This window comes from Lathyrus oleraceus, chromosome 5, assembly GCF_024323335.1.
Source record: "Lathyrus oleraceus cultivar Zhongwan6 chromosome 5, CAAS_Psat_ZW6_1.0, whole genome shotgun sequence".
Lineage (NCBI taxonomy): Eukaryota > Viridiplantae > Streptophyta > Magnoliopsida > Fabales > Fabaceae > Lathyrus > Lathyrus oleraceus.
In genome coordinates, this window is record NC_066583.1 from 512,545,967 (window position 1) to 512,572,490 (window position 26,524).

At 35.2% G+C, this 26,524-nt stretch overlaps 1 protein-coding gene across 1 annotated transcript; it reads right to left on the reverse strand.

The window, feature by feature from the left end:
- Positions 1–8,337: 8,337 nt before the first annotated feature.
- LOC127081688 (uncharacterized) lies at positions 8,338–10,257 on the reverse strand. Its single transcript, XM_051021914.1, has one exon. The coding sequence runs from the start codon at positions 10,255–10,257 to the stop codon at positions 8,338–8,340; it is 1,920 nt and encodes a 639-aa protein (XP_050877871.1).
- Between the last annotated feature and the right edge of the window lie 16,267 nt (positions 10,258–26,524).

The following is a 26,524-nucleotide window of genomic DNA, read 5'->3' on the forward strand; positions in this document are numbered from 1 at the left end:
TTAAACAACCTAGAGTCAACGGCATAAGTAACCTTAGGTTGTAAAGCTTTTTCCAATTTGACCTTGAGAGTGTTTACCTCTTGTTGCCAAATATGACAAGCTTCACAATACCCAACTTTACTACATCCATCAATGTCAATATTTTTTGAATTTTCTACAATACTAGCTTTTAACCATTCTAAATCTTTTTCAGCTTTGTATACTTTACCTTCCAGAAATGAAAAAATTTGTTTATCGGAAGATAATCTTTTAAAAGCATCTACAGCTTCGTTATGCAGTTTTTCAAAAGCTATTTTCAGTTCAGAAAAAGACATAGAAGAGAAATTATTATAATAGGCTTGTTTTACCTTTTTATCATTGATTTTCTTCTTGTGGTAGGACAGATTTTTGGTGTGAGCCATAAGGCACAGATTTGCGGTTTCATCACTATCACTTGAACTTTGTGTGCTTGATGAATCACTATCACTTTCCCATGCAATGTAAGCTCTTCTTTGTTTGTTGTACCCTTTTGGTGGAGCTTTTCCTTGATCCTTATACTTCATAGGACAATCTGTTTTATAATGTCCAGATTTACCACAATTAAAACAAGATCCTTTTCCTCTACTCTTCTTATTCTCTTCCTATTTTGAATTTGTAGATTGTCTTCGAAACTTCATGAGGTTTTTGTCGGAATGCTTGACTCCATTCTTTCGAATGAATCTATTATATCTCCTTACAAAAAGTCCCATTTCCTCATCATCCGAATCTTTGTCACTACTAGAATCATTGTCACTTTGCTCTTTTCGTGAGGACTTAGAGCTAGAGGCCACAAGAGCTATTGGCTTCTTCTCTCCCTCTTTGTCTCTCTTCTTCTCCTTTTCCTTCTTACTTTTGTTCTCAAACTTTTCAAGACTTTCTAATGCTTGCTGATGTTCTTCCAGCTTTCCAAACAGAGTTGTAATCGTAAGTGTCGTTAGATCGTTGGCATCCTTAATAGCTGTTACTTTAGGTTGCCATTCCCTGCTAAGACATCTCAGAATTTTATTAGTAGCTATTTCATTAGAAACAGGTTTTCCAAGTGCATTCAAACGATTAGTGAGATGAGTAAATCTCTTTTGCATGTCGGAGATAGATTCTCCTTGTTTCATGCGAAAGAGCTCAAACTCTTGATTGAGTGTGTTAATGCGGGACTGTTTTACTTCAGTAGTACCCTCATGGGCAACTTCTAAAGCATCCCACATTTCTTTAGCTGTCGTGCAATGGGATACCTGATAATACTCATCAACACCAAGTGCTGAAATTAGCATATTTCGAGCTCTCCAATCACTCGACCACTTTTTCTCATCTTTCTCATTCCAATGACCTTATGGTTTAGGAACTATGGCGCCAACCGCATCTGTCATAGTAATTTGAAAAGGACAATTTTTAATGGCAGCCCATACTAGCCTATCAATAGAATTTATATGAACTCGCATGCAGTCTTTCCAGTGGCCGTAATTTTCACCGTTGAAAATCGGCGCTTCATTATACGCCCCCTTTGGTTCAGAATCCATATCGTTACAGGCAGCCACAGAACACCAGCGAACCGGCGCTCTGATACCACTTGTTAGACGGTGTGGCTAGTGATCGAGAGGGGGGGGGGTGAATAGATCACCTCTTTTAAAATAAACGGATTTAAAAAATCTTATCAGAGTTATTGATACTTAGCGGAAAATTACAGTCCCGAATCAACTTCTGTCTATTCTGAACCGCTACTAGAAAACCGGACACGCGAATTTATTGCTGGATTTGAATTAGAACGATAGAGATTATTAACACGAGAATATTATCAAATCAAATGCACTTATCACTAAATTCTAATTCCAATGAATAAAACTCAGCTGACAGTTTTGTCAAACATTTGGTGTGTATGTGATCAATGATGAACAATGGTGGAGTTTAGATAAAGAAGTTTTCTTGCCACCATTGTATCACGAAATGTACAACCACAATACACCAACTGAAATCACAAAACTGTTGAAAACGTAAAGAGAGATAAGGAAAGAATACGATACGCAGAGATTTGGTAAGGAAGTTCCCCACTGTCGTCCTCGCGTGTGGGTACGTCTCCCTCTCAATTTCAAATGAAATTGAGAACTGTTATTATCAATAATGCCGAATTCGTTGATACAAGGTTACAATACAAAGACAGAAATCTAAATCCCAAGATCTTCTTCTTGTATAAAACCTCCACTTGATCTGAGCTCGATCAAGAATTTCCTGCAAGAAATTACAAACAATTCACCGGTTCCACGACCTGTTTGTGAAATTACCCAATTTCCAAACCCTACGCTACGGCTGAATCTGCTCTGCAAACGTGACTAACAAACCCGCAAGAACACTCCAGTTCTTGAAGGACAAACCATTTGGTTTTTCCTCGAAACCCCCTTCAACCTTCAACTCAGCTAGATCCTTGATCGTTCCACTGAACACCTCAGCTAGATCCTTGATCGTTCCACTAAACGTTATCTCGTTGATCCTTTAATCCAAAGAACAAGAATGATTATGTGTTGATGTTCTTGAAGAAAAGAGATTGAGAAGATGAAGAAGATGAAGTCTCTTTCAGGTTTCTAACTACTCAAACAATTGCTGCTACACACTCCTTTGATTTGTGTTACAACTGTTTTTCACTTGTGAATTCGTACCCCCTTTAACTGAGTTGTAAAAATACTTCTTATATGTGAAAGACAGAAGTTGTTAGTAGACAAAACAGAATTATGTATTGATACAAAAGATTATGCATCGATACATACTGTAGCTTTGATTAACTTTAGAGAATTAATACAAGCATGTATCGATACAAAGCTCGTATGTATCGATACATAGAACATTTTAACTAAGCATGTATCGATACAAAGCTCGTATGTATCGATACATAGAACATTTTAACTAAGCATGTATCGATACAAAGCTCGTATGTATCGATACATAGAACATTTACGAAACAATAGTATAGGCTAAAAACACAAATGAAACATGTAAAATAATGCATAACCAACAATTAGACAATGATCATACAATTTGCTATCATTCAAAACTTATTCAAAGTAAAGAATTTGCTCACAAACTCCCCTTTTTGATGATGGCAAATTTTTAGCAAGATGTGTGATACTCCCAATGAGTTTGTGCATATCTGTCAACATCTGCATTTCTCCCCCTTTGTCAACATCAAAAAGAAGAAAAAAAACAGTTTTATCAAGGCAACATGTTGTAGCAGGACACAACAAAAATGATAAAGAAGCTAACAATCACAAAGAAGGAAGCTTAAAAAGTAAAGAATCACTCACAAAGAATGACAAATAAGGGCAATAACACCAGAAGTAAGCAGAAGGAAATAAGCATTTAACTAGTAGAAAGTATTTTAAAATTACACAAGCCAAGACATATAAGGTGCAACTAATCTGAAAAGAAAAAAACTCAAGCAACATGCAATGAAATGCAGTGAAATGAAATGCAGTGAAATGAAATGATGATGGTTTAATATGGATTATAGCCACCACAGGACTCCTCGTCATCTCTATCAGGATCTCTGAAGCTTGGCGGAGGCGGAGGAGGAGGCATTGCATCTGGATTGTGGCCCATGAAAGTGTAGTGCCTGAACCGGTCCTGAACTTCAACACTTCTGAATCTGTCCATAATACCAGGATTGGCACGGCAGTCGTCCATAAAACCAGACATTTCATTGTAGAAGACTTGGTTCCACTTAACCAAGTCCGTGTGCCAAGAGTGTTGGTTATGGTACATCCGTGTATGATCGTCATGCCACTCACGATGCTCCTTATGCCACTCACTTTGTTGTACATGCCAAGACCGTGCCTCTTCATGACGTTCTTGGTTGGCAAGCTCCATTTGTTGAAGCATTTGAGTTAGGTGCGCAGTAGGTGTTGAAGATGAAGCACCGCCGGAGAACGGAGGAACCGTTGGTTTAGGTACATAGTTGGTTGGAGACCACCTTTGTGGCACCCAATCACCCCAACCAGCATTGTCATCAGCTGCAGGCACATCTGCTTCGTTCACATCATGCATTTCTTCATCAGGTTGGTCTTCAACTACATGAATTCGTTCAGAAGGCACATCAAAATTATAGATCCTTGTTTTGGATTTCCTTTCAAAGAAATAGAAACATTGACGTTCCTTGTCCCACCGATATCCCATATGAGATAAAGTGGAAGAGTCAAACTCTTGAGCAGCAGATGGTGATATGAGAGGAACTAAAAGGATTGCAACATTCCAGAACGTAAGAATTTTCATGATTTGAGACGCATAACCAAGAGCAACATTCTTGGCACTGTTACGCACGAACAAGAGACGCTTCACAAAGTAATTTGCCCAATTCAAGGGAACCTTATTTTGAAGAATATACAAGAGATGAATGCCTGCCCTGTCTAACCTAGAATGTCCACTGTTTGCTGGACGCAGAATGTGCGAGATAATCCAATGAAGTATACGAGGAATTTTCTTAATCATACCAGACGTAACCTGTTCATCCTCACCCAGCGGTCTGTCCAATTTCAAGATAGATAGAGTAAACTCCTTCAGGTTAAAGTCAGTATCAAACTTCAAGTCATGCCAAGTCTTGAAATTATGCGACGGAAGCGGAATTTGAAACACTGTTTCCCAATCAGCAACCTCAAAAGTATAGGTTCTGACACCAATAGGACACTTAAACATATATCCTTTACCAGATTGTAAGCCAGCATAAAATGCACGGATAAAATCCTCATGGTAATCATCCTTTGTAGTCAAAAATGAACCAAGTTTTTGTGCATTAAGGAGTTCAACCACATCATTGAGATGCAGATGAATAGCATCATGTTTATCGAAGAAATGGGGTTCCATAACTAACCTTGTCTTGAAAGAATCCTCAAACTCAGTAGCAATTGCAGGATGAAGCAAATCTAAGGCATTAGGAGGAATTTCTGGTAACTGCTGAGAAGTGCCAACCGGTTCCTTTCCTTTTCCTTTTCCCCTTGCTCTAGCCGGAACGATTCTTGGAGGCATGGTGATGAAAAATTGAAGAAAAGTGAGATGGATTTAGGGTTTTGGAGAGAATGATGATGAAGGAGATTAGGGTTAGCCGCAGGTTTTGAGAGGTAGGGGAACTGCTGATACCAAGTTTGTGAAAAGATGTGATAAGAATTGCTGATGTGTCGATCCATGAGTGAAATAAAATGCATTTAATCCAAAAACAATCAGTATGTGTCGATACATATGGGAATGGATCGATCCATGTCACAAGTTTTTTATTTTTAAAAAGGTTTATGTATCGATACAAACGACGAATGGATCGATACATACTGAACCAATTTTGACAAATGTGAAATGAAGAAGACATGAATCGATACATACATCTTTGAATCGATACATACTGATGCCAAACCAAATTTTAATTAATTTTTATGCAGTATGGTTATGCATTATGAAGTATGTCATGATAATGATGCCCAAGTATAATTCACAAATCAGATATTAATGTTCAAACAATATATGCAAAGAAATTCACATAAACGAAAATAAGGAATTTTGTTCTAATATACACAATCACATAGTTCTAAAAGAGATATAGAAAGGAGTGATATTACCTCTGTTGATGTAACCTTGTGAGGTATAAATGAAATCTAAAACAAATCTCATCAACCAAGGTGAGGCATAATATAAATAAGAACAAACATGCTTAAGACAACAATGGAGAGAGATCTAAGATCCCTAATTCACGACGAATGTTGAAGAACGGTTCCGTTGCCAAAGGTTTAGTGAAAATGTCAGCAAGCTGGTTTTTAGTATCAACATGCTCAAATACAACGTCTTCTTTTTCAACATGATCGCGAAGAAAGTGATGTCTAATCTCTATGTGTTTAGTGCGTGAGTGTAAAACAAGATTTTTAGTAAGGTTTATGGCACTAGTGTTGTCACATTTTATTGGAATACGTTTGAGTTGAATGTTAAAGTCTTGTAGTTGTTGCTTTAGCCACAAAATCCGAGCGCAACAACTACCGGCTGCAACGTACTCAGCCTCTGCAGTTGACAAAGCCACAGATACCTGCTTTTTGCTATGCCAACTTACCAAGGAGTTTGAAAACAAGTGACATGTACCACTCGTTCTTTTCCTATCTGATTTGCAGCCAGCAAAATCAGAATCGGAGTAACCTACTAAGCTACAATCACTTCCTTTGGAATATCAAAGCTCATATTTAGATGTTCCATGAAGATATCTAAATATACGCTTAACAGCTTTCAGGTGTGATTCCTTAGGATTTGATTGATATCGTGCACACATACAAACACTAAACATGATGTCAGGTCTAGAAGTAGAAAGATACAGAAGAGACCCAATCATACCTCTAAACTTTTTGACATCTACACTCTTACCATGCTCATCTTTATCTAGATTTCCGTTGGTAGGCATAGGGGTGTCAATTGATTTTGAGTCGTTCATTCCAAAGCGCTTGAGTAGTTCTCTGCAGTACTTTGTTTGACATACTGCTGTACCCTCATCAAGTTGCTTTATCTGAAGACCTAGGAAGTAATTCAGCTCCCCCATAAGACTCATCTCAAATTCACCCTGCATAACCTTAGAAAATTCTTCGACCAAGTATGTGTTAGTTGAACCAAAAATTATATCGTCTACATAAACTTGAACTAAAAGAATGTGCTTTCCCTTGTGTTTAATAAAGAGAGTATTATCCACTTTACCTCTTGAATATCCATGATCAATTAGAAATTTGCTAAGCCTTTCATACCAAACCCGAGGGGCTTGTTTAAGACCATACAAAGCTCGTTTTAATTTGTAAACATAATCTGGATTTTCAGCATTCTCAAAACCAGGAGGTTGTGAGACATATACCTCTTCATTTATGACACCATTTAGAAACGCACTCTTTACGTCCATTTGGTAAAGCTTAAAATTATTAGAACACGCATAGGCAAGCAAGAGACGTATAGCTTCAAGGCGAGAAACTGGAGCATAAGTTTCCTCATAGTCTATGCCCTCCTCTTGGTTATACCCTTGTGCTACTAAACGTGCCTTGTTCCTAGTTATCACTCCGTTTTCATCAAGCTTATTTCTAAAAACCCATTTAGTACCTATGATATGATGATCTCGCGGACGAGGGACAAGTTCCCAAACGTCATTTCTTTTAAATTGATTAAGCTCTTCTTGCATGGCCATTAGCCAACATTCATCAATCAAGGCCTCTTTGGCATTTTTAGGTTCTACTTGGGAAACAAAAGCGAAGTGAGAACAAAAATTACTTATCTTAGAACGAGTCATTACTCCCTTTGAAATATCTCCCAAGATGTTGTCAATAGGATGGTCTTTTGAAGATTTCCAAGCTGGTGGAAGGTCATTCACTTCAGCTGTCCTTTCTTCCTCATCTTCTTCATGACTAGTATCTTCCTCCTTCTCATGGGCAACTGTTCTGGACTGATCAGTTTCCGTAACAGCTTCCTTGAGTATGTCTTCTGTAGATACACCTGTGTCATCAAAAGAAATACCTTTTCCGACACTTTTCGGATAAGACTCATCAAAAGAAACATGGACAGATTCTTCAACAGTAAGTAAACGCTTATTATATACTCTATATGCTTTACTTGATTGTGAGTATCCAAGAAAGATACCTTCATCCGCTTTTGCATCAAACTTCCCAATATTTTCCTTACCATTATTCAAAACAAAACATTTACAACCGAATACGTGAAGATGTGACAAGTTTGGCTTTCTTCCTTTTAAAAGCTCATAAGGAGTTTTATTTAAAATAGGACGAATTAAGATCCTGTTTAAAACATAACAAGCTGTGCTAACTGCATCAGCCCAAAAATATTTTGGTAATCCACCCTCATTTAGCATTGTTCTTGCCAATTCCTCTAAAACACGATTTTTACGCTCCACAACGCTATTTTGTTGTGGAGTTCGAGGAGCTGAAAAGTTATGCTCAATACCATACTTGTCACAGTACTTATCAAAGTGATAGTTTTGAAATTCACCACCATGATCGCTACGAATTGTAACTATTTTGGAATTCATTTTGTTTTGGGACAGATTTGCAAAATTCTTAAAAGCAGAAAAAGTTTCATCTTTGCTATGAAGGAATATAGTCCAAGTAAATCTAGAATAGTCATCAACGATTACAAAACCATAATAATTTCCACCTAAGCTCTTTGTCTTAGAAGGTCCAAAGAGATCCATATGGAGAAGCTCAAGGGATCGTGAAGTTGAAATTACATTTTTAGATTTAAAAGAGACACTCGTTTGTTTTCCCATTTGGCACGCGTCACATAGGTGGTTTTGCACGGATGGTACATGGAGGTTTTCTTCACCAATCATATTGGTGAAAAAGAAAGATGGTACATGTAATCCGTGCAAAACCTCCATGTACCATCTTTCTTTTTCACCAATATGATTGGTGAAGAAAATGGGCTCGTACTTGGTTGTATGATACCTTGATGCAGCATTTCATGGATCATTTGTTCAATTTGTGTCTTTTGGCTATGAGGGTATCGATATGGTTTAACTTTGACAGGATTAGAGCCCTCCATTAATGGAATATGATGGTTATGTGACCTATCTGGTGGCAACGCAACTGGTGTGTTAAACACCTCTTTGTATGTATGCAATAACCTAGAAATCTCTGGTTTGGTATCAGTAGGTAGCTCCTTGAACATGTCCTTAACAACATTTGATTTGAGCCATTGAATGGTGAAACATTCTGCTATAGCATCAGTGTTCTGCAGCCTCTTCAAATGGTTGAGTTGAGCAACTGAAGGTCTGGGAACTTTCTCTCCTTCTAGCATGACAAACTTTCCATTTAGAAAGAATTTCAGTGTGAGCGAAGCATAATCAGCCACATGCGGTCCTAGAGTTGCTAGCCACGATGCACCCAAAATCATATCTGCCCCAGCCACCAGTAACAAAAACACAGGAACCTTCAGTTCATGACCCTGTATCTTAACTGACAAGTCTGAAATGACCCCTTTTGCATTCATAATTTCCCCATTGCCAACCAGAACTCTGAACGCCGGACCGGTTTCTATGGGCAGTTTCAGAAACTTAGCGATTCTAGGCTGCAAAAAATTGTCTGAACTACCACCATCAATCAACACTTGCACTTTAATGTTCTCAATTAACCCAGAAAATCTTAGCACACCCATATGAGAATCTCCTTTCATTGCATTTAATGACAAATGATGCTCCGACTCGACGGTGGGAATGCTGTCTATGCTGAAATCAGATGGTTTCAGGATATCCCCACTGAGTTGATCATCCTCAGTATCATCATAATGTAATAGCATTAGTTGTCTGTTAGGGCATTTATGAGTAAATGAAAATTTGTCATCACACCAATAAAAAAGTCCTTTGTCCCGTCTGAGTTGCATCTCTGCAGGGGAAATGCGTTTGATATTGGGATTCTTTTGGAACTGACTCATAGGTCTGGTGGGGGGTGTGTTGAGGATGGGGGCCGTGTTTCTCTGGTTAATTTCTAGTTTGGATGAATTGAAGGGTGGTTTGATATATGTGGATGGGTTGGCTCTTTGTGGTTTGTGTGTTTGAGTGTATTTTTCCTCATAGACTTTGGCTAGAGATACCGCTTTCACAATGGAGGTGGGTGTGTGAATTAACACGTCACGACGGATCTCAGAATTGAGACCACTTATGAAACAATCAATTAAGGCATCATTACTTAGGCCGTAAACTCTATTAGCTAATGATGTAAATTGTAGATAATACTCAGAAACAGTTCCAGTTTGAGTCAATTTAAACAGGGTAGCACGGGGACATTCATAGATGGATGGACCAAAATCCAGTTCTAAAGCACGAGTAAAATCTAACCAAGAATGGAACGGATTAGAACGTTGTAACATTTGAAACCAAGGAACCACATCCTTATCCAGATGCACAGATGCAATAGTTAATCTATCAGGATCAGGGGTATCATAATAACCAAAAAATTGCTCAGCACGAAAGATCCACTCATGCACGTTAGTGCCATCGAAACGAGGAAATTCGAGTTTGACATTTCTCACCTGAAACGGAGGCCTGTTGTTGAGTTCTGCACCATGGCGATGCTTCGACGGTGTCTGCTGAATGAGGATGTCAAGCGCTGCGTGGATATCATCAAACTTTGATGTGTTACTAGCTTCTAATCGTTCCATACGCTCAAGGACTTCAGTCTGAAACAACCGCATCTCCTCATTAGTGCGCTTGATCACAGCTTGCAGCTCTTTGTTTTGGGGTTCGGCCATGGTGTAATGAAAGCACCAATGTAACAGTACTAAATATGGCAGAAAAGATGGGAAGCAAAGTGAGGATAATATTATAAGACTTTAATCAAACAGTTGGCATACAATAAAAATCCAGATGTGAAAAGAAAGTTTGAGGGAGAAGAATAATAACTTTACTCATCACATAATCATAAAATTTCTCACTACTGCAGTATTTGTACTGACTCATTCCTTCACGTAGTCCCTCCACATGTTGTGCGGTTTGCGTGGCCTTGCTCCTGTGCGTATGTCCAATATTTCCGCGTTATTGTTAGCCACTTCCTTTCCGTGCGTATTTTGTGGGCCCTCCCTCTGTTTTGATGACTCATAGGCTGCTTCTAAAATCTCTTTCTCTTTTGGCTTCATTACAGTTTCATGATAATAACACTATTCATCTTCTCCTCTAACTTGCAAAGCCAAAATCCAAGCACACACAAACAAAACACAAAAACCAACACAAAGCAAACATAACCGAAATAGCATATGTCAAACAAATCGGACTCAAACAAAGGTCAAACTGAAAGTTACTGAATTGGCACCGAATTTTCAACATAGTGATGCTACAAAAATTGTTGTTGCAAGAACATCGTTGTTGAACTTAAAACAGAGTTGACAGGAGGAAATAAGTTTCAATGGTAAAACAAAACGGTGTCGGAAACGCGTTGTGCAAAATCGATGAACGTTGTAGTTATGTGAAACAAGGTTGTATTCATTGGTTGTACCAAGGTGGTGAGGATGGTAATAGCCATGGGTTGGTGGTGATTTTAGGGAGTGTATGGAGATTAAAATGTATGCACCAAGTGGAGGCTTCTAGCCTTTACCAAGTGGAGGCTTCTTATTTGTCTCCTCTTTAAATTTCTTAATTCCAAAAATCTCTCCACTAGGGGGCGCCGCAAATGGTGTGCAAGAGGTATCGGATCCCCCCTTTCATGCAATGCAAGTGTAATTTATATACTAGAGATACTAGGTTTTTATTTAATATATTATACCATAGTTCCCTTTGGATGAATTAGAAGTTCAAAAATGAACTAATTTATTTAAATTAAATAAAAATAAAGTATTTTCAATTAAATTAGATAACATTAAGACAAAAATAAAATTAATTCTAATTATTTTTTATGATCACTTTGGTGAAAAAAGAAAAATAAAAGATATTAAAATGAATAAAAATCGGGCGCAAAGTTATCCAACAAACTAAAATGTATGCACCACAATGATTAGTGTGAAATAAACTTCTCGAAAACATACAGGTTTTTGTCAAATTCTGAAATGGAAAACGTCTGATTAAAACGCTCAGACGGAACAAAAAGTGATCGTAAAATTAGCCGAAAATAAATCGAGCACACCAGGTTAAACTACGCGAAACATAGATTAATAAAATTGATGTTTGCAAGCTTGATTTTGAAACTTTTCGCCCGCTGTTTTGACATTTATTTGAAAATTGATTCAATCGGTCGGCCTGTAGATTCGAAAATTTATTTCGACTAAAATTCTAGGCATTATGTGGTATGAAATATATGTTATGCTATGCAAAGATGCAATAGCTATGATAAATGTATTAAATCGGTGATCTAGGGTCAAAATCGGGGTGTGACACAAGGGTACCTCGATCTCACGTAAACCCCTCCTCATGTATTTACGCCTGGGGACTTAGTAATACCTGGACGAAAAAAGGAAACATCCATAACGCATAACCCCGATATTGCTCACACGGTTACGACCACTCATGGTCTTCCCATAAGCATAGCATTGGAAACTGGAATATCTTATTGTCGTGTGCACATGAGCTAAGCCATGTGTGGTTCCCTACATATGAAAAGGAGTTGGGAGTGAAAACACACTCGCCTGTAGCTCGTAGGTCATGGAATGCACATGTAGTTCTCAATTTTTGAGTGTGATGTACGGATCATTGACTATCCTATGTTATCTCATAGGAACTCTAATCTGTATCCCGTGAGCATAAAAATCTTAATCATACATCGGGACCAAGATTATTACAATCCCACACTTGACTGAATGATAACACGTATATCGCGTTCCCTATATAGATACTGCATCAGTATACACGTCTGGTAACACTCAGTTGGGGGTTCACTTTGAGGCCATATACTCAAGTGAACTACCCAACGTTGTACAACGATCTCCACCAGTATCCTATATTCATGGAAATCTGATAAATGGACATGTCTCTTTTAAGGTCATCACCCCGTAAACCCTTTCAGTCCCACACTTCAGGAATACAAAACCTAAGGATGTCACACGTCCTGGGTTCACCCACTCTGGACACAATCAAGTTGGCTTGTCTTGACAATACCAACTCACATAACCATGCCATGTATGTGATCACCCATACAGTACATGCATGTGATATTTCAAGGACTATCCCACAACTACGCATACCACTCATTGGGTCTTGCCTCACTGTACACTGACATCCTACTTATATCTCATAGGTTATGTATAATGGTATTGTATGGTTAACAACCGTTAAAAAGTTACTCACCATGTCCATTATTCTAGGATATTTGATCCTACTAGCATATGGTGAGGCTTATGTCCATCTATGGTCATACACAACATAGGAGCCACAACATCCACATGCGCTTCCAAGATTTACAAGGTCATCCTTAGATATTAGGACAAAATAAAGTAGAGTCAAATCAATCTCCTCTTCTATTCGAGCATTCACTGTGTGCCAGATTAACCTGAAATCTTGGTCTTTCTCGGTCTCAAAAACTTGAGAGCTTTTCATCTATCCAGCAGGTTAATTATCCATGACCCGAAACAACCATTGGATAGTTAATCACAACTGATTCAAATGTATACATTACAAAGTTACATACAAAATGTATGCAACGAGAATGTCTATATAAAACAAAATATAGAAATGCACAACGGAGAAGAAGTCAAAAATAGGTCTTCATGCCATCAGATCAAAGTCTCTAGTCTTTAAGACTTCTAGTGAATCCTCTAGCTGATACAACATACATGAAAAATAACAACGTGATTGAGGTGAGATTACTAAATTTCAGCGGGTTCCCCTATCTTATGAGTCTACTCGTCTCTACAAGGTAAACTACCTATGCATACCATGTAACACTAACCTTACACTCTTACGTTATACGTAGAGCCGAGGGTTAAAGTGCATCAACTTCTTATCATAAGGGCGGTTAATTTTCTTATTTAGCTAATTGTCAAGTGAAACATTAGGTGTTATCCCTTTGTGAGAAACACACATCCTCTATGGTGGTACACATTAGAGCCATTCATATAGGACACTCATCCTCTAAGGCATACACAAAAAAATTTCTTTTTGGGCATACTTTTGGGACTTACATATGTATGCCCTCAAGATGGTCATAAAGGAAACCCTGACAACCTCGTATGTGACATTCTTACTCTAATGTGGTACAAGTATTTCTCCCTTGGTCCTACTTTTGGGACTTAAATGCTCTCAAGTTAGTCATAGAGAAAAGTTTTAACCCCTTCGTACGGATCTCATTCACTATTTTGACTACTAAGAATGTTCACTGAATGAAAATCAAACCGTCACTACGGTAGTTTTCATAACTTTCCTCACTGTCAGATATTTCTGGAAATCCTAGGGTTTCTCACTTACCAATTAATTTCTTTCAGGCAAGCATACACATACATACATACAGTAGGGATTTTCACTTAACCTAGGTGATTAATCTGATACCTAGAACTCTTATAATGCTATGCATTACATACATAAGCCTCAGTTATGTTACACATACATTCTAATAACCAACTAAGGTTTCGTATATCGTATTCTACCTCCGGTGAGTTTTCAAGTGTTTACGCCAAGTATCTTAGGCTAGACAGGCATACCTCTCATAGTTAGAGTCTATTTCCTAAACTCACCACTATTCTTAGGAGTGAAGTAATACCAACTAATCTTTATTGTATTATATCTTTTTACCTTAGCTTTCTAGTGCAACTAACTCCGTCTCAAATAGAGTTATAGAGCTCAAGTTACGCCATTTTTTGCTTAGACCAAAAAATGCAAGATAGGAGGATGACGGATGTCATAGGGCATGACGGGCTTCACCAGTCATGGTCCATGACGGGAAGCCAATCACCAGTGGTGACGGCCGTCATGGCATCCAAGACGCGATTTACTGCGTTTTGCATCAGAAACAACCCATAAAAACCAAAATTTCACATCTAAATTCTAATAAAACATATATAAAACATCATACACGAATTAACAACATGAAAAACAGTAATTCCTACATATCATGACATCAAATAAGCAATTACCATATCATGCATTCATTCATAACCACTACAACAAAAGAACAGTCCAGCGACATGATATTGCGACGTGTAATTCACATGGCTAAAAAGGAGATTTGCGACGGGATAAACACAATGCAAAGGGTTTTGAATAATAAAAGAATGAACGTCAGGTTTTCACGTGAGGGGAATTTTAATTTTTTGGAAAATGATGTTGTGACGTGTAAAAGACACCGCTAATGAAAATTTCAAAAATTAAAAAAAAAGAGTGGGAAATGTTGACCGGTGGAATTGATTGAGGCGCAGGTGAACATAGTATTTTTAGGTTGCCAAATGAATCTCATGTCACTAATAGTTTACCGTACTGGCATACTTTTATTGTAGATATAACGATATGGTAATCATGTCGCAGCCTTTAACGAGTACTTTGTTTGCAACATGATTTTCACAATGCTTATTTGTCTATTTGATAACCACACTACACCACCCTCACATGTTATCAGAAGAAAAAAATAATTACATAAACTTTTCATCTTCCTCTCCTTAAAACTCCACCAACATCAACCCTTTCTCTTCTCATTTTCCCTCCCCCACCCTCACCATTTTTGCAAAGCTCTCTACCTCAAAACTCAAAGGCATGTATTATATTTTATTTTTCTTACAATTAAGCTTCTCTTTTCTTATTTTTTCTCGGAAATTTATGTTTTAATATATATATATATATATATATATATATATATATATATATATATATATATATATATATATATATATATATATATATATATATATATATATATATATATATATATATATATATATATATATATATATATATATATATATATATATATATATAAACAAAATATAAAAAAAATTCTTTTGAAAATAGAATAAGTTTGGTTAGAAAGAGAATGAATATATATTATTTATTAGATTTTTTATTTTTGTAAGTATATATATTTTTATTTAAGATTTTTTTGTTAAGTAAAACCAAAATTAATATGAAATATAAAATATGAAATATAGTCTGTATGAAATGTAATATGACTTAAAATAATATGAAATGTATATTGTATGAAATGTAGTTTGAATTAAATTTAGTATAATAAAATAATTTGTATAAAATGTTGTTTGTAGTTAATATAAGTTTATGTTTAAAACAACATGTAGATTTTTTATTAAGTATTTAGTTATTAAGTTTGTTAATGTTTGTAGTTAATTTTTTACTAAAATTCTCAAAATATGTCGATATATTGAAATCACATTTGTAATTTAAATGACAACGATTTTGTAAATGTGCAGTATGGAATATTTTTATACTATCGAAGTTGGTTGTACGATAAAATATATCCAGGACGACGTGGAGTTAAACCAAATTTTGAGGAAGGATTAAAGGGTTTATCACGTGGGCATTTGCTCAAGAATGTTGTTGAAGTGAAGGAGGAGTAAGATGTCATTGTCTTAAATGTGAATGTAGACCTATAAATAATGACCCAGAGAAAGTAGAACATTATTTGAAGAGAAGTGATTTTATTAAAAATTATCAGGTTTGCAGATATAATGGAGAAGAATTTTCGAGTAACGTACCAAAGACTACTAATGCACATGTTTCAATATGAAGAGAAGTCGATCACATATGGAATATGAGGAACAAATTCATATGATTGATGACATGGTTGGCGATGCTTTTGGGGTGAATGTGGCATATGAAGAACCTCAAGATTTTGATGGGGGAGAGTTGTCGAATGAGGAAGCGCAAATTTTTTATCATTTAATGAAAGAAATGAATACGTCATTTTTTAAGGGGTTATCAGACTCAAATTTATCAATGTATGTTAGATTATTGGTTGTCAAGTCAAATTGGAATATTCCTTATCAGTGTTTGGAATTATTTGCAAAAATGATGTTAGACGCGACTCGTACGAAAGACAACTTGCCTACAAGTTTTAATGATGCAAAGAGGTTGGTGGTAAAGTTGGGTTTAGAAGTAAGAAAGATTAATTGTTGCATTAGTGGTTGCATGTTGTTTTATGACCATGAGTTTGGTACTAATGGTGGAGCGTTGGAGAAATGTCAGTTCTGTAAGAGTCCAAGATATCAAGTTCACAGTAAAGCCATTAACCGTAAGCAAAAACGTGTAGCAGTGAAATCCGTGTTTTATCTTCTGATAATACTAAGGTTCAAAATAATGTTTATTTAAATGCATAGTACAAGTTAAATGACATGGCATCTTACAAACAAAACAAGTTCAAGCATTATGCGACATCCATCTGATGGTGAGGCATGGAAGCACTTTGATCGGATACATCGTGATTTTGTTGCAGAACCTAGAAATGTCAGACTTGGATTATGCTCTGATGGTTTTACTCCATATATCCAAGCGTCGTGAAACGGATATTCTTGTTGGCCAGTTATTTTAACCCCTTACAACCTCCCTCCTGAGATGTGCATGAAAAAAATCATACATGTTTTTTACTTGCCTCATTCCAAGAGCCACAATCGATTTGTATTTACAACCTTTAATTGATATTTTGAAGAGGTTGTGGATTAAAGAATGGACTTATGATGTATCTTGTAAACAAAATTTTACTTTGCGATCTGCCTTGATGTGGACTATTAAAGACTTTCGCGCATATTGCATGTGCATGGTTGGGGTAAGCATGGAAAAATGGGATGTCTGAATTGCATGGAATAAACAAAGACGTTTACGTTGGAAAAAAAGGGGGAAAGTTTTTGGTTTGACTCTCACACCAAAAGATCATGCCTTTAGAAGAAACAAGAACGATTTCGAAAAATACGAACGAGTAATAGATCCCCCCCCCCCCCCCTCGTTTGTCACCAGGTGAAGTATGGAACCGAGTTTGTGAACTACCAAAATTCACAGATTATGATAAAGCATGCCGAATTCAAGAATATGGGGACACTCACAATTAGATTAAAAAAATTATTTTTTGGGACCTCCCATATTAGAAAGATAATTTGTTGCGACATAATCTTGATGTTACGCATATTTAGAAGATTTTTTTATAATGTATTTAACTCAGTGATGGATGTTTAAGGCAAAAAAAAGACAAAATACCAATTTTAGTCCTTTATCTTTACTTCGGAGTCCATTTTGGTCCCTTAATTTTCAAAGAGATCAGTTTGATCATTTAATTGTTTAAATAGAGACACGTTAGTCAAAGTAAAATTTAGGGTCTATTTGGAATACATGTGACACTGATGTGGCATATGCTCATTAAAATGGTCACCAAAATGTAAGACAATACTCATAGAAGCCAAACATCAAACAGTTGGCATGCAATGTTCATCAAGAATTTTTGGAAAGAAGCCAAACATCTCAGATTCCAATTCCTTCAAGAACAATGTTCATCAAGAATTTCTTGAAAGAAAGTCTATGCATATGAAAAGAAAGTGTATGATGTGTTTTCTTTTAAATCATTTTGCATTGTTTATCAAGAACATGTAAAAAATCACCCAACCTGAAGGTTTTGAACACACAAAATCTCGAATGCATTTCATTATTATATCGCGGTTGCGCAACTAATCTATTAAGAACAACTCCATCTGTTATTATTACATTCACCAGTTATGAGATGATACACAAGTTTTTGATGCAGACTATACCACAAGACAAGAAGCCAATGATATTGATTCTAAAAATGACGGTGAGAGGGATCAATTTCCATTCCAATCTAACAAGATTCATATCGGAAAACAAATAGCAGCTAATAAGACATTGATGTGCATTCCGTTTGGTCATGCAAATGCTCAATTTTATCAGGATTGTGAATTATATATATATATATATATATATATATATATATATATATATATATATATATATATATATATATATATATATATATATATATATATATATATTTGATCATGATTTTGTTTGTCTTATGGGAAGAGTGTGATCCATTTTCGTCTTGCATTCAATTCAATAATATTTCAAAACAAAACACTAAGAAGCCTTCTCTCATACCAGTAAACTTTTTCAAATCTTTTTCTATGAAATGAGCGGTCACACATATTTCAAAGATACACTCTATCGATGTGGTGAACAAGGTAGTATGGTTGAATCTTCTTTAGGATTTCATGTGTATAGATTTTTAATTTGTATGATTTTTTTTATGTTTCATCTTCATCAATATATTCTGGTATGAATCTAGATAGAATGCATACATAATACTTCAGAATTCTTGATGCTTCATAGTTTTAGTTTTTTAATATATATTTGATTCGTAAAACAAATAAACAAACATGACGAGCCTAGTGATACATTACCTTTCCAAATGACCATTACGACCATGGTTTGGTTCCTGGTGAAGGCAAATTTTTGGTGTCTTTTTAGAATTTTGGTGACCTTGGTGTTGAAGAAGATGATTATTCATTTCTAACTCAGCTGCCACGCGTGCATAAATAAACACCCATTGCCAACTCAGCTGCCACACATGCATAAATAAACTTCATTTGAGAAAAATAGACGAAAAGGACTTCTGAGGCGTTGTTTGAACAAGTAAAGAATTAAATTGGCCTCTTTTAAAATTAAGGAACCAAAATAGACCTCGTGGTAAAAATAAGGGACCAAAAAGGGTATTTTTCCAAAAATAATAATAATGAGAAGGTTAGAAATGACATGAAAATTTTGTGTAACCGAAAAGACTTGGAGTTGTAGCTTCAACCGAATGGAAAATTACTAAAATGAAATGATACTTACAGTATAACTTCCCAAGAAGCTAAAGTGGTTTATCAATGGTTAAATGAAATGAGAATGCTTGATGGTTTTGCTTCCGACTTATAAAGGTGTGCCAACGACAACAATAGGAAGTTGCATGGAATGAAAAGTCATGATTGCCATGTTTTCATGGAACGATTGCTTCCAATTGCATCCAGTTCACTACTCAAACATGTGCTTAACCCACTAACTAAATTAGTCAATTTTTTAGAGATATTTGTGCGTCAACTTTAAGAGTGGAAGACATCCTTAAGTTGGACCAAAATACTCCGGTCATTCTCTATAAGTTGAAACAAGTTTTTTCGACTCTATGGAACATCTTCTATGCATATTACATATGAAGCTTATCTTGGTAGACCTGTTCAATATAGGTGGATGCATCTGTTTGAAAGATTCATGGGTGATTCAAAGCGACCAGTGAAAAATAAAGCTAAAGTTAAAGGATCAATATGTGCACATTACTTGTATCGGGAAACATCACATATTTGTGATCATTATTTCAATCACTTGATGTTAACTCCAAGAATCATAACGAAAGAAGTCAATTTACCTTATCAGTCTTTGGTTTTCCCGTTCGTCCCTCTAGAAAGAAGAATGTGCATTGGTTGACCCAAAAAGAATTACAATTTGTGAATGTTCATGTCATGATTAATTACGTTGAAGTTAAACCATATCTTGAGTAACTTTACCACAACTACCTATTTATCTTTACAGTTTGAATATAAAACTTATTACCTTCAAACTTATAGTGTGTTTCTTTATAGGGCATTTAACACCTCTTATTTTCATAGCATCGGTGACCAAGCAATTATCGATCATATACATGTTTATTTTCTAGAATGGTTCAAGGAGTAATTGTCATGCATTGTTGCACCGACTCAATAAATACTCCTTTGAGAAACTTTTCTAAAGGCCATGTTCAAAATTAAAATGAATGTCACACATACTTTGTGAACGAATATAAATTTCACACTCAGACACGGACAGAACAGATGAAAAACCATAAACAATGGTGTATTCGTAAAAGGAGTTACAAATGGTGGTGAAGACGACTTCTATGGCATTGTTATGCATATTTTACGAGTTGGTATACAATTACTGAGACTCGGAAAATAATGTTGTCTTGTTTTATTGTGATTGATATGATCCATCTGCCAGAGGCACAAAAATAGATAAGAAATATAACACTGTTGAGATTCGAATGGATCATAGGGTACAAAGAGTGTGACCCTTTCATAATGTCACATACTTTTAGAAAATTTTATTAGTGTTTCTTATCCTTCAATTCAGCCATGTAAACGAGGATGACGTGTTGTAATCAAAACAAAACCACCAGGTCATATGAAACTGACGATCTAGTGAAAGATATTGCTTACCAAGATGATGAAATTTCTCAAATTAATGATCTGATTGAAGTTGAACAAATTACAAGTTTGTGTGATACAATTGTTGAGGGTCATCAAGTTGATGCATCTATATTGTTGGTAGAAAATAATGTGGATGAAGCGTTTGGGTCTGAGGATAATATTGGATCAGATGATGACAATAATATGGATGAAGAGCATGAAGAGTTTGAATATATCATTTTTGTAATTTTACTTGATGTACTGTGCATATAATGTGTTAATGCAACTATGATGTTGGTAGAAAATAATGTGTTGTGTTGATTTATTAATTGTATTGATTAATTAGTCGTATATTATGTTGATTTATTAATTATATCTACTCTCCTCCCACGATTATCATATGGTCCCATCTGGGAATCCAACTTTTATTAGCCCATATGGGCATATCCTCTCATAATACCAGCAGACTGAGGGATCTAACTTTCCACATCCCACATAGGTACCTTCATCCTTCATGCAGTCCGGGGGATCTAGTTTTCCACATCCCATACATGTATCCTCATCCTTCATGTAGTCTGGGGGATCTAGTTTTCCACATCATCATCATCCCACACACATACCCTCATACATACCCTAATCATACGTGCACCCTTAGGGACCCCAAATCCCACACACATACCATCATCATCCATGCATCATGGGGGATCTTGCACCCCCACCTACCACACATACACCCTTGTTTTCCATGCATCATGGATGATTTTGCACCCCACCTACCACACATATACTTGCGTGTGAGGAGCATGATGATCCTATTTTGGATGATCATGAGGAGCAGGATGACCATATTTTGGAGGTTAATCTCGCTGCAAATCCCGCTGAGTATGTGATGATTAATGGAAGATATTTTATTGAGCCCTTGGGAAGATCGTAAGTTTTTAATTTATAAATTTTTATTTAATTATACATGTACGTTGCTATTTTTAGATTTAATACTTATTCAAATTGTTGTTGTTGTTCAGTTTCGCGCTGAGTCGGCCTGCTGCCAAATGTATAAATCATGTTATTCATCTAATGTATAAAAAAATCTTGGAAGACATTTGTAGAATTTTCCTCTGATGATAAAGATGATTGGTTTGGCAAATTTAAGGTATAATGAATTTATTTTAAGTTATTGTTATTTTAATTACTTTTTTGTTATAATTATCTAACAATTTATTTGAATGTCATACAATATTGCAGGAAAAATGTACGTGAAATATAATGGACGAATATAGGATTAAAAAAACATTGCAGAACATCAACCTAACTTTCTGACATGCTTAAGAGTGCTAGACTTGGTTGGGAACAACAAAATATTTGTCCTAATTATATAAGTTTTAAGAGTGCGCAATCTAAGAGGAGATGAATTAGACTTACTGGGTTTTTCTTAATATTTAAGCAAGTTTATTTTGTTTTTACTTTTCTGGTTTAGAATAAGATGTAATGGTTGTTTTAAATGATGGATAACAGAAAATTAAAGTGCAGAAAGTAAATGACACAAAGATATATACTAGTTTCCCTTTCCAACCAATGATACATCTAGTCCCCTCACACCCCGTGAGAGTTTTCACTATGTTAGAATATGTACAAATCTCACACCAAGGTCACTCATACACTCTTCTTACATAAACAAAAAAGCAAGCCACTTTCTTTTACACTTATAAAGCACACCATTTTCTATGTCAAACAATGATCACTTAACACTTTGTGATCACAAACAGAATTTGAGTAATGTAAGTAGAAGTTTTTGTTTTTGAATCAATTATGTAGAAATTGATTTTCTCTTTCTCTTGATCACAATCCAAACATATATGCATAAGTGCTCAGAATAATATGAATGAAACTCTTTTTCAATTAAATGAAAGTTATTCACAAAGTTTCATTTTTTATGGAAAAATATGAACACTTGAAAAACTTGTTTGGATTATATAAAAATGATGTATGCAAGAGGTTATTTTAAAATTTGATGTATGAACATTTATATACATCATAAAATACCTCTATGAATTGATGCATATGTTTATAAACAATTCCACGAAGGTTTGCAACCTTTTAGACTCATGCTGGTTCATATAAAACCATGTTGCTTCAGTGGTAACTGGTCACAGCCGTAGCTGTTAAAAGTAAATTTGAAAAATTCGTAGATGAAACCGGTTACAGGTTTTGGTTAATCGATTACAGATGTAGCTGTTAAAAAATAAAACATAGTTGTTAAAAGTAATTAGTGTCTATAACCAGTTACAATTGTTTGAAAATATAAAAAAAAATAGCTTTGTAACAACATGGTTAGGATCCAAAATATTTTGGAAGATGTATGAAAGGTTTGAGATGAATATGCATGATATATACTCTGAGTCATTAAGAAATATAATATGAATTGTAATGCATACTTTAATCATCTTGATTCTTTCCTTTAATTTCCAAAACTTTATGATCATTTGAACTTGATTGTGCTATCCTTCAAGATTTGTCTTCTTTTTATCGATGTGTTTGTCTTCATCAAAACTATAACCAAGGTCAAGAAAAACTTTTCTTCACAAATTGGATAAACAAGGAAGTATTTGAAGAACTTCTTGTCTATTAGAATTCAGATAGTTTTAAGGTAAAATCTGAACAGGCAAAGAAACTTAGAGCATCTGAAATAGGGGTTACCTTAATTCAATAGAAAATATTAGTATCAGTGAAAATACTCGACGGATGATAATCCTCCGTATTTATGATTTGCAACGTGATATTTAGTAGGAAGTGAATTTTATTTATTGACTAGTGTTTTGATGATACTATTAGGACTGAATTAAGCATTGTATTGTTATTCTACTAGACAACTTTATTTTATGTTGGTAACTTACAATTTTTAGACTGCTGTTATTCTCTGAGTTTAAATTTTATATTTGTAATTGAGCATATTATTTTTATTATGCTCTATGTAAAAAAGCATATGATAAATATAAAATGGAAAAAGGATATGTGCTATAGTTTCATGGAAATAAAAACCGTAAGATGATAGAAAGTTAATTTTAATTTATAGTGCATATAGCATTTTGTATAAGCTAGTAGTGGATATCTCACTCAACCTTGGAAACAACATCTTCTGCAGAAAACTTTCACAAGAACTTGGTTGTTCATTAGGATACTCAATGGCTTGCGAAGAACCATGAACTCCACATTCCAAAACTGGAACCTGTTGACATGCATCTATTATAGAGTTGAACGTGACCACATTTGGCTTGATTCCTTTCTCAATCCTTGCAATAAAGATCCCGGCGCAGATAAATATACACATATTTCACTACCATGTGCAGCAGCTATATCAGCAGCAGGAGCTAAAGGTGCAAACTTTGAGTTGAAATAGTTCCCAGAGGAGGAAGACCAATCATTTCTATGGCGTTGATGGCTATTTTGGTGATTGTGATTATGATTTTCAGCAGATCTAGAGTAGGGAGTCACGAGTAGAAGCCATTGGAGAGAATATATTTTAATACTCCCTCCGTTCTTTTTTAAGTGTCATTTTTTTACTTTTTACACATACCAAGGAAACTAATAATTATTGTTACTTTTCAAACAATAATTCTTCTTTTACCTATAATACCCTTAATTATTTATTACATTCACTTTACTTTTTCTCTCTCTGCAATCATTATTTAGGGGTAATTTTGACAAAATTGCAATTAATACTACCTTGAACTTTGCAAGTGACAATTAAAAAAAAACAAATTTTTTGCAAGAAAATGATACTTATAAAGGAACACAGGGAGTATATATTAATTCTTCGAATATATAATCTTTTTTTTTTGTTTTTCTAAAAGAAATTTATATTTTTACGAGATAAGATGATGACATGTAATTCTATGAATTGTTTTTAAGGAGTGATTACAAATATATGATTGTTAAATGAAAAGTTATGCATGCATTATACTTGATTGAAAATATTTGATTGATTAAATTTTGATAGGAGAATTATTCAAATTTATTCTTGTTAAAAATGATTTTGAGAAAAACGTCCTTATTCTAAAAAGCACACAATTGTTTAAATCTGATTAAACATAAAAGGAAACAAATCCATAACAGGGTGATCGTGATTTAAATTTTATGTGAAGCTATTTTGAGCGAGACAGGATGTCTCACTGAACGAGGGATACAATGCTTACCATATAGCTTTCTTACTTAAGAGAGAGAGAGAGAGAGAGAGAGAGAGAGAGAGAGAGAGAGAGAGAGAGAGAGAGAGAGAGAGAGAGAGAGAGAGAGAGAGAGAGAGAGAGAGAGAGAGAGAGAGAGAGAGAGAGAGAGAGAGAGAGAGAGAGAGAGAGATCACATCTTGGCATAATATCTTACTTCACATGTTGCCGATAAAATGCGTTAATCTTATGTAGTAACAAACTCCTCATTCAGCCAATTTTTAAGCAAATACAACATGCAAGAAGTGATGGACAATCTTACAAACATTCTTCAAGACATGATTTTCAAAATATCATAGTCGAACGAAACTAATCAAGAAACATGTTAGCTAAGATATGATCACAACATCTTCGTAATAGTAACAATAAATAGAAGATCTCATCTCACTAAATAAGAACAATGAGCAACATGTCTTGCATTTCATATTCCCCTATTTGCCACAAAATGGACAAGGGATATTAAAGTAATATCCATCCTTTAGAGGGAAACTAGAAGAAAAAGAACCAACCCAATAAAGAGAAAAATGAACCATTATCCGGCTTATGGAGGGAAATCACATCATCACGTGTTCGGATTTGGAAAAGTTCTATTTTTAGCAAGATTGCATTTGGAGTTATTATTTTTCAAGGTTTGTATCAATCAAGAATCTCAATCTTCATAATAAAGATTTGATTGATTATGTGTATTTTTAGAAGATATGATCTAAATCAAATAGAGCCAGATGAAGGTGTTAATATCAAGAGATTCAAATTTGATCAATCAAGATTTACAATCAACCATTATTGAAGATTAATCCCTTGTCTTTTTTAGGTTCTAACCGAATTCATGATCTAAACCCTTATGTGCTTTTAGAGCTGGACTTTTATGGCTATTTAAGGAGTTAATCTCCTTTGTGAAGACTCAAAATTTTAGAGAAAATATATATTCTATAGAAGAAGTTTATTTGAGTCTTGTATTTGTTGTGAAACTCTATTCGCTAGTGTCATCCATATATTAAGGAATAAAGTTTGTTTTGAGTTATAACTTTATTTCATCATTATTATACTTTTGTAATTGTCCAAATACTTGCGAGAGTGTTTGAGTGAGGGTGAGAGGTGTCTCAAATTCAGGGGAATCCTTATCGAATCTTCAAATGTAGTATTAGGAAAGCGACGTTGGATGAAGTGAGTTCAGATAAGACCAATTGTACTTCAGACTATTAAGACTGAGGTTCTTTCTAATGGGGAGTCCTGAATAGAAATTCACTTGTATTATTAGGAAAAAAGGCATTGAACCAAGACGTTTGAATTAAGATCAATTTGTACTTCTGACTATTAAGAGTGAATTTCCTTTTATTAGATTAGCGTCCTCTAGACGCAGATTATTTTGCACCAAACGGGGATACCAATTCCCGTGTTATTTATATTTTGCTTTTATTTTGTCGGCTACTTTATCATCTTGTGTCAGACATTGTGTCTCTGAGCATGGAGTGTATGTTAGTGATGCAGACATGGTCAATTGAATCTTTATATGTTTGTATGTAGATGATTTGTTGATTATATGTGTAGATGAAACAAAGATAAGAAAAGTCAAGTCAAAACTGATGCATGAGTTTGAAATGTCCGACCTAGGAAATTTGTCATATTTCTTAGGGATGGAGTTCAAAGACACAAATGAAGGAGTATTCTTGCACCAAAAG